The sequence below is a fragment of the Ursus maritimus genome, unplaced genomic scaffold (genome assembly GCF_017311325.1).
Source record: "Ursus maritimus isolate PB19 unplaced genomic scaffold, ASM1731132v1 scaffold_3, whole genome shotgun sequence".
NCBI lineage: Eukaryota > Metazoa > Chordata > Mammalia > Carnivora > Ursidae > Ursus > Ursus maritimus.
In genome coordinates, this window is record NW_024425563.1 from 94,029,425 (window position 1) to 94,046,804 (window position 17,380).

Consider the following 17,380-nt stretch of genomic DNA (forward strand, 5'->3'; position numbering starts at 1 on the left):
GCCCGGGGGTCGGGGGTGGCCCTGGGGCTCGGAGGAGGCCCGCGGGGTGGGGGGCGGGGCCGTGGGGTCGGGGGAGGCCCGCGGGGCGGGGGGACGGGGCCGTGGGGTCGGGGGAGGCCGGAGTGAGGCCCGGGGTTGGGATCGGGTGGGCGGGGGGGCTCGCCCTCCCTCACTGGAGCGCTGCGATGGCCTCTTGCTCGGTGTGTGGACTCGATCTGTGAGGAATCCTCCTCCTCTCGCTGGAGAAAGGCTTATGCTATTTTGGAACATTGTTTTTATGCTCAGTGTTTTCCACATTCTCGTCCTAATAAAATCACAAGGGGACTTTGAAGAAGTGCAGATTACCCGGGTTCACGCGCAGACGTGGTCAGCTAGTAGGTGGAGGCCAGGAGAACGTATTTTAAACCGACGCCTTCCTCCCAGTGATGCGAACCCAGGCGGCTTAGGGGCCCCACCTTGAGAGCCAGATTATATTATCTGATGGGGTATTTCCAACAATTCAGTAGGAGAGATACTGTTATGTTCCGTTTTATGTATGAAGTCGTGAGGCGACAAGAAATTATACCACAGCCAGCCAGGACTCAAACCCCCATTTTATGCTTTTTTTGATTGAGCTCTGATGGTACAGAAGGGTGTGTGCTGAAGATGTGGAAGGAAGCATGGGACGTGTAGGGCTTACAAGCGTCTTAAGTATTTCTGGACATCGTAATTGCAAGAAGGTGTGTGTGAGGAATGCCACAGACGCTTCAGCCCATTGGTGGGAGGGGTGGGGTGACTCAGGCACTGCCAGAGAAGGACCCTCCCGTTTCTGAGTCCAGTGGACGCTGCCATCTGGCTCTGTCCTCGCTGCTTCCGGGCAGTAGTTTCTGAGCACAGCTTTCTATGGGAGGATCTAAAACCGTTTCTGTTGTTTTGTGGAAACGTTTTGGCTTCTTTTGGGTCCGGGTCCTTGGGGAAGTATCTTCTTGATGCTTGGCTTTCTTTACCATGGTCTCTGCTCTCTGTTCTGTGTCGCTGCTGTTCTATGATGGAACATTTCGTGCCAACTTGGCTGTTTTTCTTCTTTGCTGCCTGCGTATACCGAAGGTGCTCGACGTTTCAGTGTGAGACCTTTGCTCCCTGCTTTGGGGTACCCCTGCCAGTTTGTGATGATTGACACGCTCCGTACTCTGGGCACGCCCCCACTGGCACCTCTTAAAGCAGCATGTAGTCCAGGCCTCTCACCTCCATTCTTGCTGCCTCGTGGCTACCAGACCCCGAGCTATAAAACCTTCAGATGGGTCCCCAGCTTTTCTCGCCCCTGAATGCAGACTCCCTGTATCTGGACACAGTCCCGCTGCGAGCTCTGTCTCTGCTTGGTTTTACTGCCAGTACTTTCTTACTTGGAGAGTTTTTCTTGATGGGGTGATTTTGATCACCTCACTCTCTCGAAGTAATGCTGGGCACCAGGTATTGTGCTATGTGTTGTACTCTCCTCACAGCGAACCTAGATTTTGTGGGTGAGGCACGGGGCAGTAAGTAATGGGTTTGGAGGTCACACGGCTCCCAGCCCAGGACATGCACTCCACGGCTGGAGGTTTTCACTCTGGAGTCAGCAGGGCTGCCAGAGAGTCTCATGAGCCGAGCTGTTGTCACCTGTGACTCTTCCATTCTGGTTCATCTCTCTGTTGGCCCATGAGTGTCCTCTTCCCTCTCGGCCTGTGTACAAGTCACTTCCTCTTCCTCCTTGGCTGAGCGGTTGGCTTCCAGAGTGCCCTGGATGGGATGCCAGGGTGAGCCAGCAGGCCTGAGGCCATGTTCCATGCTGTGGCCCGCGTTCACGGCTGACGTGTGTCACAGCGCAGCGTGTGGCGTGCGCAGCGGCCATAGCTGGTTGTGCACACGCTGGCTTCTGCTTCTCCCCGTGTCCCAAATCCTGCCCTGACTACAGTGGTAGAAAATGCCCACAAGGCTGGAAGCGGGTTGTCCTGGTGAACGAGGTAGCAAACAGGTGTGGCTTGAATGGCTGTGAGGCTTTGTGACAAAACAGCATCTCTCGTTAGTCACTGAGGTCTGGAGGGACTAAGGTTGGGAGGGAAAGGAATGAGACCCAGAAGCCGCGGCCCCTTGGTGTCTACACTCTAAGGTCACCTCCCCTGGTTCTGGGGACAAGGTGACAGGAAGAGGTAATATGTGTTATGTTTCTTAGCGTTCAGGAATTCATGACCTTCACAAGTCAGCTGATTGTGGAGCGCTCGGCGAAAGGCAGCAGAGCTTCCGTCAAAGAGCAAGGTAAGAGGACCCGCTGCCTCGTGCGTGTGCCGCACCATCCGTCCCGCCCCGCCCCGGGTAGCCCGGAGCTCCCCGCACAGGCACTGCCCCGCGCCGAGGCTCCCAGGACCGCGCTCCCCTGCTGCCCGGTTCTCTCTTCCTTGCTCTTTGCTCTGTTTACACACGGTTCTGCGCGCACCGCTGGCATCTGAGCTGTCTGATTCAGTTTCTACCCCAGAGCTTAGACTTGCTGCAGATCGGGGTCTAGCTCTTGCGGAGCAGCGAGTGGCCTTCCTGAATTCTTGTCTTTCCTCCCACATTGGACACATTGCAGACAAGGATTCCCAACGGTTGCAGTAAGACTGCATCCTGTGCTCCTTAAGTTTTTGACCAGGAATCCGAAAACTCGTTTTCTCTTGGCCTTTATGTTCACTTCTTCATAATTCAGATTTCCTGTAAGAATCTTGAGGCTTTTCTTTGAGAAGCCTGTGTGACACAGACAACTTGGGAAGGACAGCTGTGTCACCCAGACAGATCACGGGAAGCTCACCGGGCAGAGACCAGGGCCGTGGCCCCAGAGGCTGTGTGTCAGTGATGCCAATGTCCATTTCACCCCAGGGATGGGGGGGGGGGTTCCCTGTGTGTGCCTTTTGCGGCCTCCCTGTGCTGCCCACACCCCAGAGGTGAGCTTGGACGGTGAACACTGGTGTGTGGTCAGTCTCGCTCCGGCCGGGTCAGCCTCCCCAGCGGATCGCTGAGAGCCGTGTCCTCCGGCACTGACCCAGCTTCTCCGCGGTGGGGAGCACATGCACTTCGACAGCACGTTTACACCTTGCTTACTTGGGGGACGTAGACAGAGCCTGGGGAGCATCGGTGGCAATCCTGTCCTCCTCGGCCCTGCTGTTATTTAGCACTGCCCTCATCTGACTTCAGGAGCTCATGGTCTCTCCCCCTCCTCTTTGTTCCTCCGTGGTTGGCATCAGGCTGTTCTGGGTGAGCGTTGTTGGGACGAGAAGGTTCTTACTTGTCCACTGTAATCCTCACGTTCCCTTTTCCCTGGGGGCATAGTTAGCTGTGTCCTGTCTAAAGCTTTTTGGAATTGACAAAAATTGATATCACGAATGATGACTATTTTGCAGAAGCCCTTGTACCGACTGAACCTTTGGATAAGTTGATGATTTTGCACAGTAGTACTGGAGAGCATGGCCAGCAGGGCCACATTTTTTGTAGATGGACCCTCCTCTCTTCTTCCCTCTCCTCTCCCTCCCTCACCCCTCCAGCCCACCACAGCAGGAAACCTGATGCCCGGAGAGGTCATTTCCTGATGAAGGGACCTGACGCAGGGCCGCTCTCGTAGGGATTTTTAAGCAGTTGGAGGCTGCTGGTCTTGTCCAGGGTCTCCAGCTCGGGAGCAGGGCAGAGCGTCAGAGAGTGTGGCTCCCGGAGACACGGCCAAGCTAGAGCTGGGGCTCCAGGGTGTGCCTGGGAAATGCATCTGGGACTGCGTCCCCTGGGCTGTTTCCTGCACCCCTGGTGGCTCCTTTAGAGCGTGGCTTTGCGCGCTGGGCCTCTGGGCATTTACTTGTCCTAAGCAGGTGTTGGGCCATGCTGGTGGCAGCCTCCCTCCGGTGCTGTCCTGTGTGAGTCTCACTGAGCCACCAGGCAAGGGCTCAGCATTGTGACGCTCTCATGATCAGGGTGAAGATGTCCAAAGCCCTCATGTCACTCTCCGTGTGTCTAACCTCTCCCTAGAATATCTGTGCCACGTCTACGTGCGAAATGACAGTCTCGCGGGAGTGGTCATCGCTGACAGCGAGTATCCGTCCCGGGTGGCCTTTTCCTTGCTGGAGAAGGTGAGTTTGCAGTGTGGCCAGGCTGGCCTTGGATGGGCAAGTGTGGACAGTGTCCAAGGTAGAAGGGATGGAGTCGTGTGTCCAAAATCAACCCATTTTTAGTTTTTCTTCTTGTTCTAAACCAAGAGACGGTCGGGCATCCCTTCCCCCTCATCTGCGCCTCATCCTGCCTGTATCTGGGCTCACGGCGCTGGTGCCACCTCGACCCTTGTCTACAGCAGCATCACAGCCTCCTCCTGGGACGGGGCCTGAGGTCAGCTGTGGCTGCACTTCAGCCCTGGCCACCGCTCTGGCCACTCTTCCTGACTTTGCCTTCCCTGGTGGGGGCTGTGGTTCCTCCAAGCCACGGCCGACTCCGTGCTCTGCCCTGTGGCCACCCACCTCGGTCAGGCCATCCCTGCACCCCAGGCCGCTCCTTTCCCCCCTGTGCGTCCAGCACCACTATGGGACTTAGCGCCACAGTGCTCGTCAGAAACCTCTCGGGGACGCCGGCCTCTGGCCTCCCTGAGCACTGATACGTTCACAGGCACGTGAGATCTGCTGGTTCCTTCAATCCAAAGGATCTAGCTCCCTTTTTGAAGAACTGTTTTGGAAAATGAGAGGCTAGATACCTTTTTTCTTAGAATTGTATAACCTGATAGAAGGGGAAATCTGTAGTTTAAAATTCTGATATTTTTATCTTTCTCCAGATGAGATTTGTGTTAGTTTGGGTACCCTTCGTTTTTAATTGCCAGAAATCTTAGAAACTTGAGCCTAGGTTTGTCCCTGGCTGTGAGCTGTTCTCCTCCTCCCGGCCTGACAGCCTCTTGGGCTCCCCGTTCAGGTCCTGCAGCTGCGGGTGCTGATGGGCTCCTCTGTCCTGCAGGTACTAGACGATTTCTCCAAGCAAGTGGACAGGATACAGTGGCCAGTCGGATCCCCTGCTAGCATTCACTACGCGGCCCTAGACGGCCACCTGAGTCGGTACCAGGTAGGGTGGACAGAAGCCTCCAAGAGCAGCCTTGCAGGTCATGGCTGTGGGCAATTTCCTGGCAGCCTTGGTGTCGGCGTCCCCGTGGAACACGCAGGGACCCTCATGGGGACCTGGAACCGGAGCTCCATTCAGGCTTTCCCTTCTCTGCCGTGCGTTTGTGCAGCCTATGGTTTGTGAACTTGGCAAACTGTGTCCGGCTCTCTTGGTTTGAGCTTTGTTTCCAGGGGGTCACTCTAATTCTGATGTTGTTTTTGGCTCTTCCCTAGAACCCCAGAGAAGCTGACCCCATGACTAAAGTACAGGCTGAGCTGGACGAGACCAAAATCATTCTGGTAAGCGGAGGCAGGGGCGAGTGCATCCTGGAGCTGGGGGGGAGGGGTGCCCTCATGCAAATGCTTTGTTGGAAGGGTGGTTGCCCACCTCTCTCCAAGCGTCCGAGGCCCCAAAGCCAGACCGCCCAGGTGACCCTGAGTCTGTGTTGCCTGCACCCGTCTGGGTTCAATACTCTTGTTGCACGATGGCCCCACCTGAGACCTGGTGTGGCCCTGATCCCTCCCCGCTGCAACGGTCTCCGTTCTGCGGCTCTGCTTCCGTGTACTGCTGCCCCCCGCGGTTTGCCTCCCAAGCCCAGCAGGTGCCTCCCTCGCAGGGTGTGAGCTGTGGGGGCAGGAGAAGCCGCCCGTGCTCACTAAACACAGACCTGGGGTCCTCAGGCCCGGTCAGGAGAGCAGGAAGCCCACGTCTCACCTGAACGCTCTCCTGGTCTGTAGCTGCTGCTTCAGCTTTTCTCTCCCCTTCCTTCTCTGTCTCTGTCTCTCTCCCTCCTCCTCTGTCTGTTCCTCCTTCCCCCTTTCTCTCTCTAACTTGGAGCTCTATTTGGCACTCGCTTTGTCTGTTCTCGCCTCGAGTTTGGTCCTGTGTCCTCTGCCTTGTCACTGGTGCCTGGCTTCCCACCTGCCACCAGTGTGTCCGGACAGTAGCCATCGCCCTGTGGGTCTTCCGCTTACCGTCCCTCAGTAGCTCTCAGGAAAGCTCTGGGGTCAAGTGCACGCTCCCTGGCACCGCCCCACCACTTCGTGGCCTCTCCCTTTCCTGCCCAGCGCCCGTGTAAGTGCCCCACGCGCAGGGCTGGTCTCCCTGAAGGGCATGTAAGCCCTCGGGACCGGGAGCTTGTCCTTACCTACCCTGCTCCCAGTACGTGGCAGACATGGGACACCAGTGTCCAGCGGCTAATGAACCTTAAGTGAGTAGATCTAAAGCCCAGCAAAGGTGCCCAGAAAAACCCTGCTGGCTCCGCCTTGGGCTTCATGCGCGTCCCCGTCCCCTGGGGTCGGACGCCGGCCTGGGCCAGACCCAGGAAGCTGCATTCTGCAGAAACCACTGGGGGGCTGCAGACATCATGCTGTGAATGACGTGGTTTGGGGCTTTGGATCGAAAGTGAGGTGTGAGAGTCCTCAGGTGTCTCCGTCTCTTCATGGGCTTCTCCGTGTGTTCTCACTGCACCGCGGCTGTGGGCGCCCCTGGGCTGCACAGAGCCACGGGACGTCCGCCGGTCCTGCTCTCTGAGCTTGGACAGCAGGTGCAGCTGCGGAGCCGGCCCCACGTGCCTGCAGAAATGGGCTTGCGGGTTGCACTGCCTTCCTTCCCGTGTGTCTCTTCGTCTGGTTCACTCCTTGTGCCAGCCACCTGGGTTGTCGAGCTCTGTGTAGAGGGAAAGGACCTTTTTACTCGTTCCTCCTCCTGAGCCAGTTCATGTTCACGTGCCTAGGCTTGTGCTCCTTGCTTCAGTGAAGCCCATGAGGGCCTCGCGGCTGCTCCAGCGACAGCCGTCAGGGTGCAGGCCCTCCGTAAGGGCCGACGTTGGCACACAGCCCCTTAGGGAAGCGGGGGCCGATCTGTCCAGTAGGAGTACGCGTGTGTAAACGTGGATGTAAGCGACCCCTCCTAGAGCGCAGCGGTCTGAGCCTGTGCTGGGGGTCCCCCAGGATGGGCACTGGGTCCTGCTCACCTGGGACGCTCCCAGCGCTCATGTGGGGAGAGGAGCCCAAGGAGAAGCACTTTCTGTGGCGGAACCGCAGGAGGGGCTCGTGTCCACTTGCTTCGTGAACAGTAGAGTGTTTGCTTGTTTCTGTGTCCAGCACAACACCATGGAGTCTCTGCTGGAGCGAGGGGAGAAGCTAGACGACCTGGTGTCCAAATCCGAAGTGCTGGGAACACAGTCCAAAGCCTTCTATAAGACAGTGAGTGCTGTCGTCCTGCGGGCTCTCGCCACTGCATTAGTTCCTAGGATGTTCAGTGACGTGTGGGGAGAGCAGACGGGGTGGCCCAGGCCTAACAGTAGTGCAGGGTCACTCAGGCACCAGGGGAGCCGACATGGGCAGAGGCCTGCCCCCCCAACTCCCCCGCTCCGGCTGCTCTCCCCTCACCCGGGGCTTTGCACATTCCTGCTGCTTGCTGAGTGGTGAGGCCTCCAGTCTTCCCAGAGCGGCCCTTGCGCCTCTGTTTCCCTTCGACAGAAGTGGTTCACTGGCGTGGACCACAGCAGGGCTCTGCACGCCCCTGTGCTTTCCTGTGAGTCTGGGAGGGAGACAGCAGTGGGGTTCGGGATCTGTGAACCTGAGGGGAGAGGGGAACCGCCCCATTCTCTAAAGACATTCTCCTTGCACACGGGGTCGGGTGGCGCCGGGGGACACAGGCTGGCACAGAGTCAGATGCTCGGTCCACCTGGGGGTGATCCCAGTCCCCCTAGCCCACTCTGCAGCCTCTGTGCCTTGGGGGGGGTTGCTGGCCGCCTCTGCCTCTCCAGCCCCGGTGTGTTTGTGTCCAGGCCCGGAAACAGAACTCGTGCTGCGCTATCATGTGACGGCGGCCCGTGGAGGCCCCCTGTGCCGAGATGGCCCGGCCATTCACATCAGACCCGCAGCCCCTGGAGAAGCAGAGCCACCGTGGAGAGACCCGCGTGGGGACACATTTTCACTTGGGAGCTCCTGGCAGGAACTGAGGGGTTGTGGAAGGGCCTGGGGCTGGGGAACATTCAAATTTACATGTCTGGGGATTTTTGAAAAGCTCGTTTGAGGCCCCCAAAGGTGTATTCTTGGGCCAGATGAAACCATAAACTCTGAGTGACTCACACAGACACTGAAGGGCTCGTCTCTAACCCTTGGGAAACCCGTGGGCCCCCGACTTGTGCGAGGCCCCCGGGGAGGTTGGAGCCAGCCTTGTTGGTCCTCGGTCCGCCTTAGGGTTGTGTTTGTGCGCTGACTGTATTGAAACTCAGTAAAGTCAGGGTGAGCCCTGATTGCAGGGCTGAGGGGGCAGAGTGGGGGCTCGGATCTGCAGGCGGGCACGAGGGCTGGGGGTGAGCAGGCCAAGGCCGGCGCTGGGAGGAGCTGGGCTGCACGGATGCAGTGGTCCCTTTGTCCTCATGCCAGACTGACTGCTTGCTGAGGGCACTGCCCACCCACAAGTCACACAGATGCCCGCAGCGTGTGGGGCAGGGGTCTTTGCCCTGACTTACAGCTTAGTTTTGCCCGCCCAGGTCACAGCAGCGTGTGCTGTCTCTCAACCCGGGTTTACCTGCCTCTCTGGCAACCAGACTGTCTTAGCGGCCACCTGGGGCCTGTGTGCCTTAGCAAGTGGCCTTTGCTGTGGCCACCGTTCCTGACCATCAAGACCAGGTACCAGCCCTCCTGAGGACTCCCAGTGCCCCACATGTGGCCTGACCCCTGCAGGAGCACTGCTGAGAGCATCCCCGGCGGCACGAGCCCCAGCCCTGAGCCCTGCCCACTCCCTCAGGACCCACTGCCGTGTTCTAGACTGCCTCCCCGCGTCCTGCAGTGCTTCCTGAGGTCGTGAGCTCATGATGCACCCTTGGGACCTGGTCCCCACAGAAGCCCCCGCTGGGGTGGTATCAGACAGGGTCCCGTTCTCTGGGGTCCTTCCCTGAGCATGCTGGTTCTTGCCCTACCCAGGGAGTCCCACTGCCCTGGCACAAAGTGCCAGGCCCTGACTTCCCTTGCTTGGACCAGAAGGTGGCACCTACATGGCTTCTGAGGACCCCCAGCCCAACAATTTTATATGCCAGTTGTCCTTCTGCACTGGGCACTGTGCTGATCAAAGGAGTTGGCCTGCCCCTAAAATGGCCTGCCCGAGGGACCCCCTGGAATGCACAGACCCAGCCTGCTCACTGGTGCCCAGGGGGCTGTGACCTCCCCTTAGGAAGGACAGCGGTGCCTGACTCCTCCAACTTTGGAGGTGGCTGGGGAGGAGCTGGGGGTGGAGGTGCAGATCTGGGGCGAGGGCCGTGAGGAGGGTGGGGCTGGTTCATGCCCAAGCCAGCGTTTCCCCAGCTCCTGTCGTCGTCTCATGTGGAAGCATTTGGCAAAGAGTGTATTTTAATAACTGCCGCCTAACATCTCTGTTCTATTTGAAAGGTTCTTATCTGGATAAAGTTGTCTTTTGAAATTCCAAAATAGTCCTCTGCTTTGTTTGAGCCTCAGGGGCCCCTCCCTGTGTGCACCTGCGGGGTACAGGGCATCCTGGGGCAGCGCGTGTCCAGGGGAGGTGGCAGCTGCCTGGCCATACCATGCAGCTGCAGCCACAGCTACAGCAGCCTGGGCCACATGGATGGAAACTCAGGAGCTGAGGGGGTCAGCCCTGCGGGCATGTGGGGGCATCCGCTGCCTTCCGGATGTGTGCAGGGCGAGGAGTCTCCAGTCTGGTCCCAGTTTAGGGAATGAGTTCGCTGGCTGATATCAGAGGGTCTGAAGACTTCTCTGCCTGTTTCATTGCTGGCCCCGGGCCTTGCTTTCAGCCTTATTTGTGCCCCTGGAAATGAGAAGCAGCCTTGGGATTTCTGGCTGGACCAAGGGCACCAGCTTTTTCTGCCCCCAGGACCTGCTGGAATATGGGGTCTTCTGAGACCCAGGGAGCTTCGCTCAAAGCAGGTGCGCTGTTAACAGTGACAAACCAAGGGCTGTTTCATAGGCCCAGCCCCTAGTTCCCCATCCAGCCCAATCCTCCGGGGCGGGGTGGGGTGGGGCGGGCCGTGCTGAGTGCGTGTGGGGAGGCCTGGCCTGGAAAGCCGCTCGGATTACAGCTGATAGGTGAGTGGAGCCCTAGATACTGTGCCGGGACCCACTCCGCTTGCTCGAGGGCTGTGCCCTAGATTCTCTGCGCCCCACTCTCAGATCCTCTGTGTGCTCCTTGGCACAGCCCTCCCTCCTGAGAGCACCTGCCAGGCACCAGGAAGCCGCAGTCAAGGACTCCTAGTGACCCCTGGGGCACCCCTCTTACCAGAGGTCACTTGCACACATGAGTTGGGAGTGTTTGGTATCTGGGATTGCTTTGAGGCCCACATTTCTGTCCCAGGAAAGCAGGAGGCATGAGGTACAGACAAGCATTGGCAGGGCCTGGGGAGCCAGTGTGAAGGGGAGGCCGTCCATCTTCATACGAGGGGGCACCTGGGTTCCAGCAGGGCTGCGTGGGGCCTGGCTGGGCCCTAGGGCACGTGGCCACGCGGTCAGATGTCCTTCAGCCAGACAGCCCTGTGGTCATGATGCCGCGCATCCAGACAGCTCTGGGGCCACGCTGTCCTGCAGCCATGAACTCAGTGCTAAGTCAGCTGGCACAGGCCAAGGGCAGCCAGCATTCGGAGGGAGGCCCTAGGTGGCTTAGTGTCCCCATGCTGCAGCGGTGCAGTGGGCAGCTGCTGAGGGACAGGCCGGGGCATGGATGACAGCGGGGGCGGGGCAGTCCCAGGGAAGGGGAAAGAAGGAAGGCCCTCACTCCCCTCCATCCCCCTGATCTCTGCTCTGGGCCCCTGTAGTTTGGTCCTCCTGGGGGAACCCCTGCCAGTCCCCACTGTCCTTGGCCACACCGTCTCTGCCTCCCAGCAGCCACTTCCTTCCTGTGCTGGACATGGCTGTGTGACGAGTGTGCTGGCCTGTGTGCTGTCTGTCCACACAACCCAGCCACACACACGTGGAATGGATGCACGGAGAGACGTTCGGGGCTGGGTCCCAGGCTCTTCCCACACAGAACCGCCCTCTGGCCTCCTCCTGAGAGGCCACGGAAGAGGGGGGTGTCAGGGCTCACAGCAGGCTCGGGTTCCAGCATCCAGGGCTGATAGAGGTGGGGCGGGGAGGGGCATCGGGTGCAGCGGTGGCCCGTGGCGGCAGAGGGGCCCGTGCAGTGGGGCATTGGCTGGCCTGGGGGCTGGGGCTTGGTGGGGCCCTGGCATAAAGCCCCCAGCTGCACGTGAAGCCGTTTGTCCTGTTTTTCTTTTATTTGCAGTTTCCCGAGACAGAACAAAATAATGATTTTTTACACTTACAAGGCTCAGAAAGAAAAGACAATGGAACTCAGCAAAAAGAGAGAAGGGGGGCGGGGGCCGGCCAGCACTGCGTGCAGCCGGCCCTCCGCAGAGTGGCCACACCTCCGACATCTAGCTAGAGGAGCAGGTGTGGCCTGCTCGAGAGGGGTCATGCAAAAGAACTATCCCCCAGAAAAAAATCCCCAAATTATCCCAGACAGGCAGCTCCGTGGAGATAAGAGGTGAGGGGAGGAGGGGAGGAGGCCCCCAGAGGTGAGGGTGGCCGGGCCACACACGCTGTCCACGGTGAGCCCTGCCGCTGCCCGTGGCCCAGGGAGCCTGGCGGATGTTTACCCTGTGTCCATGGGTGGGGACAGCTGTCCTGAGCACAGCCGTGGACGGGCAGGTGAGTGTCCATTCTGAGTGTCTGCTGATGGACAGTCCCCGTGGAGACCAGCATCCTGTGTCCCGTTCCCCACTCTGTGCCCCTCCCTTGGCTTGATTTGTGGGGGAAGATAAAGAAAATCCTTGTTGAAAATGTGAATTAAGGGGCAGGTGTTGGGGCGGCAGGGTCCCGCACCTCTGTGATCACAGCCCCTGACCAACCCACCTGGCCAGCTGCCCTGGCGCTCTCTGCTGCCATCTGACCACGGGGCCCATCCCCGAGCCTCACCACGGGGCCCACCAGCACGCAGGGGACCTCACGATGGGCCCAGCCCGTCTTCTCCTTATCCCGGGCCCCTGTCACAGACTGCAGCCTGGAGAGGCCTGGCAGGGGGCCCACGGTGCCCTGCCCCTCAGGCCCAGGGCAGCCCTCCCTCCCTCTGCTCCAGGCCTAGACTTCAAAAGCACTATCTGCAAACACCTGCCATACCCACCCCGGCCTGGGAGCCCGGGGCACCACTCACCCGCCTTCTGACCCCTCTCCCCTTCCTGCATCTTGACCAAGACCAGAGCCCCTCTGTGGCCGTACCGGCCCCGTAAGGGGGGAGGTGGGCAGAAGGGGAGGCACCCTGAACAGGAGGGAGGCCGGTCCAAGGGTTCCCCTCCCAACGGGGCTGTCGCCAACGGTATCCTCTCAGCCAGTCTCCTGCCAGGCGTGAGGTCTGCACCTCCCTGGCCCTGGAGGAACAAGAGAGGGAGCCCTGGGCCCACAGGGGCTTCTCAGATGGCTCATCGGGCCCCCGGGGGCCGGCCCGGCCTCTGCACTGCTCATCCATGCTGGGGGCATGAGAGGAAGGGAGGGGAACAGCCGTGCTCAGGTCCCCCTGGCCCCAGGTGGCCGACACTCCTGATGGCAGCCATGCACGGCGGGGGGATGCAGACGCCTGGGGGGGGAGCGCCACCTAACAAACACCGTTCCTCGGCCCGGCCCCTGTGGACAAGGTCACTGCCCCACTGGTCCCCAAGGGGCCAGGAGCGGACAGACACATGGAGCGTGGGTGGGGAGTGCCCGTCGGTTCGAAGCCCCACAAATGCCAGTGATTTTTACAGCTTTTTCCTTTGTTTTTTTCTCCTGTTTCATCCAACATCAATTTTTTTTTGTGGTGGTTGTCATCTTGTTGTTAAAAAGAAATCACATCCGGTCTTGGTTTTCTGCAGACACAGGCACCAGGGGAGGAACGAGGCAGACACAAACATGCGACAGGCAGGCCGCGGGAGGGCGGCCGGGCTCCAAACACCGAGTCTGTCCCGCGAAGCCAGCCGCAGCTCTGCAAGGGATGAGGGCGAGGGTCAGCTCTCTGCCCTCTGCCAGGGCCCCAGGAGGAGGGGGAAGGCGGGGATGGGATGCTGCCTGCCTATAGTCAGGGGCAGCTCTGCTCCGACGCCCCCCGCACAGGGGAAGGGTCTGCGCCAGCACCCACCTTCACTGCAGCGGGGCCACGGGCGCGCCCGAGCAGTGGAAATGCACGTTCTGCCACTTGCCATCGCGGCGGTGCCACACGCGCGTCTCCTCGGACTGGCTGGTGCGGGGCCGGCCCTGCCCGTCGATGTACTGCGTCAGGCGGATGTAGGCGATGCACGCTGCGTCCTCCCCGATGACGTGCACGTGCGGGTTCAGGATGGTCGTGTGGATGGGCTTGCTGTTCTTGGCGAGCACTGCGGGCAGGGGCAGAGGCGGGGGCTTACGGGGCGCCCTGAGGAACCTTGGGAGAGCACGGGGAGGGGGAGGGGCAGGGAGGCCGCCTGGAGGTCAGAGAGCCCTGTGCTGCTATCGGGGGCGCACAGCCTGCGCCCTGCCCGGGCCCCTCACTCACGGTTCTCGAAGTAGAATCTGTGGAAGTCCATCCCTTCGACCAAATTGCCCAGAGCTTCAGGCTCGAACGAGGTCAGGCCTGGGTCACAGATTTTCCTGGGGGGGCAGACCCAGGTGAGGAGAGGCCCCTGCCACGGCCCACCCCTCCCTTCACCGCAGAGAAGCCCCCACAGCCCACCCCAGACCTCCCAGGACCCAGCCCAGATGCCCGGCTCACGCATAGGCCTCGAAGTCCCCATTGTTGACGGCCTCGATGAGCTGCTCCGTGATCTTGATGACCTCCTGCTTCCGCGCTGCGGGGACACAGCCGCCCAGTGACCGAGGACCACCCCAAGCGGCCCTGCGGAGGGCCTAGGACAGAGCATCCCCAGCCCCCACCCACCTCTCCTCCCCAGGAGGAACCCGCACGCAATAGGTCCAGCTCACATGGCTCCCTCCAAGGTCACCCACAGCCACCACACTTCCAAGTCCACCAGGTCCTATGTGTCTTACATAGAAGGTCTCCGTGTGATAGAAACACCGTGTCCGGAGAATGCAGAAAGGGGAAGCAAAGCCCGGCGTGACCCACCCTGTGTGGCCCCCAGTCCCTCCGGCCATGCCCCCTGGGACCGGCCCTCCTGGCTCTTGCCCAGCTGGACTAGGCTCGCAAGCCCTTCCTGAATCCAACACCTCTTTAGGAACATCTAGTAAGGGCCAGCTGTGAGGCAGGGAGGGGACCGGGTCTGGAGGGTGTAGACTGGGAAGCCAGGGAGTAGGGCCCGGGGGGCCCGAGGAGGGGGACACGGAGTCTGTGGGTCTCTCCCCGGAAGCCCACAGCCAGCCAGCTAGCCTCCCACCTGCTCCAGTCTCCACCTGTGTGAGCCTGGGCCCGGGTGCCAGGCCCCCGGTGTCACCAACCCACCTTGCACCCTCCGTCCCAGGGCTCTGGGCTCCTGCCCACTTGGCCTCTGTACCGGGACAGGCCTGGCCCCAGGGTGCTGGCCTACGGTCCCCATTGTCTCTTTAATCACGACTTATTTCAGAGAATAACAGCCCCACACCCTGAGGATTCAACCCTGGATCACTTGCATGGCTGCTGAGACTTTTTTATAGACAATAAACCCTTACAGATAGCGTAGTGAATGCCCGTATTCCCCTAAATCTCGTGCTTCACTCCGCCTCCCCAGGGAAGGGCTGTCCTCAGGTGGGTGCTTCACCGCTTCCACGCAGATGTATACACCCCGAGTGCACACACACATCAGGTGTGCGCCCTCACGGATCCCAGTGATCTCCCAGCCACAGCGCGCTGACGGTAAGCCTCACCCCAGCCAGTGCAGGGAAGGCAGGATCCCAGGGGCTCCTCCCCACAGGCTCAGCAGCCCCCCTGGCTCCCTAGTGGCTCCCCTGCAGCTGGCCATCTTGTCCGCACTCCAGCCACCAGTGCCACTGGGAACAGCACATGCGTGAGCTGATGTGTGGGCTTGAGTCCCAGAGCACAGTGGCAGGGTCTCCAAAGGGTGCACTCCGCATTTTGAAGCATTTGCCCACAGCCCTGGCACAGGGCTGCCTGTGCCTCCTCCCCGCCGCTGCCGGCATCCTCGGCTGTCTGCGTGCCCCCCTCCCCCCCGCAGATGCCCACCTGAAAGGTGGGTGCCGCGTGCTGCACGGGAGCCCAGGCGGGCCTTGTGTGCCACAAGGATCTGGACAGTGAGCTCCGCGACACCCGAGGGCTTGGGTGCACGCGTGTGCTGGTGTCATGGGGGAGGGCAGGGGTGTGTTTGCATGTGGAGATCGTGTGTGCACTGACCAGCGAGTTTCTCCTATCTTGGAAAACCCTCCCTCTGCCCCCAGCTGCGCTCGTGCAAAGGTCCCATTTCTATTTCTCACCGAACTCTGTGTCTGGACTGTGCCAGGGTTTGGGCTCTGGGCTGTCTGTGCAAGCCCGGGCCCCAGCTGTCTGGTCGGCCCTGGAAGCTGGCCTCCAGCACAGTGGGCTGCAGGCTCGTGACCCCACCTGCAGACCCCCACTCCATCCGTATCCAGCTGCAGAGCTCTGTCCCTGCACCCGCTGTTCTCCGTTCTCAGTCTTGGGGCCCAGGGCAGGACAACGTTGGATGTTCTGGGTCCCTCTGCGTCACCGGTGCGTGGTCTCCCGGCAGCCTGCCCACCTCTCTGCCCTCTGCCTGAGCATTTCTGCTTCGGGGATGCTCATCTGCCCTCCCAGGTCCCTGTCACCACGGCAGCCCAGCTTTTCCCCAGCCATCCCCAAGCCAGGCCCCCCACCCGCCTGTGTGAGGGTGAGTAGCGCCCGTGTGTCCGACACCCGACACTGGCCCCCCCTTCTTCACACCAGCACCCCACGGAAGCCCTCAGCCAATAGCCCTGCGACCGGAACGGACCGACACGTCCTCTGTCTCACGTCCCGTACTGTGGTAAGTCAACCTGATCTTCCGCTTAGTGAAGTTGCGTGCAGTGTTTTTAAGCCACTTGTAATACAAAATGAGAGTATAAAGTCAACAGGAGGGAGTCAGGGTCACAGCACTCATCGCGGAGCCTGGGGTTTGGGAACCAGCGTCACACCAGGTGAGGTGGCAGTGGGGCTGCTGCCCAGACCTACCCCTGCCCTGAGTGGCAGCCCTGCCTCCCCCAGGGGCGCACTGTGGGAGAGGCTCCCTGGGAGGTGAAGCCAGGAGCTGTGACCCCGCCCCCCCAGGCAGTTCCGCAGACAGAGCTGAGGCGTGTGGGCAACGGTCCGGCGTGGGGGGGCTCCCAGAGGTGAACCGGAGCCCCGACACTCCCTCTCTTGGGACAAGCTAACAGGCCGGGAGGCCAGGCTGCTGGCAGAGGGTCTGGGGGGACCCCAGGGACCCCAGGCTGGCCCTAATTCGTGTCCCTTGGCAGCTGCAGGGGCAGCAGGAGCCCCCAGCCACCCCAGGCGGGCCACTACGCAGGATCAGCCTGGATTGGGTGTAATCCCTGATTATGGGAACACAGCCTGGGCCATGGGCGCCGACCCCATTTATACATGAAGACAGCTGGCGGGCACATCACCCTGACCCACCCCAGGGACAGCCCCCCGCCGGCTGTGCCTCAGTGCTGGGCGAGGCGGACCCTGGCCCCGGAGGTGGAGATGGGGGCACCGTGGCTCTGACACCCACAGCCACAAGTCTGGAGAGCCAGGTCACAACCCGGACAGCTCTGTGCAAGTCCCCTCTCGGGGCTGACTCCACCCCTGTCCTTCACCTGCAGACCCCCCAGTGCTCGAAGCCGCAGCGGTGCTGGGGACTTGGGGGGGTCACAGGCTGGAGCAAGGACACAGCTCCCTGGGGGGCCTCAGGCCCCCTAGTGCTCACCCCTCCCCCACCAGTCCTGCCATACCTACCGCTCCAGGTCTCCCCTCGCGCCTCCCCTCAGTGCTGTTCAGGGCCCCTTTTTGTGGCCCCCACCTCCATAGTTTAGTTCAAGCCAGACCCCCAGGGTCAGTGTGGGGTACTCAGCGCTGACAGCATGCCCTGTCCTCAGAGCCCCCAACTTGGCCTAATACATAGACTCCAAGGGCAGCTCGAAACCCTGGGGGGGCGGTCCTGTGGTGGGAGGCCCCCCTGGGGGCACCTCTCCACGTACCCCAGCCTCCACTTCCGCATCTGTGAAACCGGGGCCATGAGTGGCCGGGGAGATGGGGACACGGAGGCTGCCGACCCCTCCCCCAGGCTCCGCTGTGCTCCTGCCCCAGCCCGGCCCCCTCTCCCTCACCA

The 17,380-nt window shown here is 60.8% G+C and overlaps 2 protein-coding genes across 8 annotated transcripts in view; one reads left to right on the top strand and one right to left on the bottom strand.

Moving 5' to 3' along the window:
* Positions 1 to 8,208, top strand: part of YKT6 (YKT6 v-SNARE homolog) — an 8,564-nt gene extending 356 nt beyond the window's left edge. Inside the window, exons 2-7 of the mRNA XM_040644457.1 lie at positions 2,189 to 2,271; positions 4,003 to 4,103; positions 4,969 to 5,073; positions 5,343 to 5,408; positions 7,215 to 7,316; positions 7,904 to 8,208. Coding sequence (XP_040500391.1) covers positions 2,189 to 2,271; positions 4,003 to 4,103; positions 4,969 to 5,073; positions 5,343 to 5,408; positions 7,215 to 7,316; positions 7,904 to 7,939 — 493 coding nt within the window. The 3' untranslated portion in view covers positions 7,940 to 8,208. The remainder of the gene's footprint in view (positions 1 to 2,188; positions 2,272 to 4,002; positions 4,104 to 4,968; positions 5,074 to 5,342; positions 5,409 to 7,214; positions 7,317 to 7,903) is intronic.
* Positions 8,209 to 12,880: 4,672 nt separating this feature from the next.
* The window catches only part of CAMK2B (calcium/calmodulin dependent protein kinase II beta), an 82,577-nt gene continuing 78,077 nt past the window's right edge, over positions 12,881 to 17,380 (bottom strand). For all 7 annotated transcript variants that reach the window (XM_040644463.1, XM_040644461.1, XM_040644459.1 and 4 more), the window contains 4 exons: positions 13,864 to 13,939; positions 13,648 to 13,742; positions 13,255 to 13,489; positions 12,881 to 13,101 (listed from right to left, as the gene is read on the bottom strand). In XM_040644463.1, the coding sequence (XP_040500397.1) occupies positions 13,257 to 13,489; positions 13,648 to 13,742; positions 13,864 to 13,939 (404 nt within the window). In that variant the 3' untranslated portion in view covers positions 12,881 to 13,101; positions 13,255 to 13,256. The remainder of the gene's footprint in view (positions 13,102 to 13,254; positions 13,490 to 13,647; positions 13,743 to 13,863; positions 13,940 to 17,380) is intronic.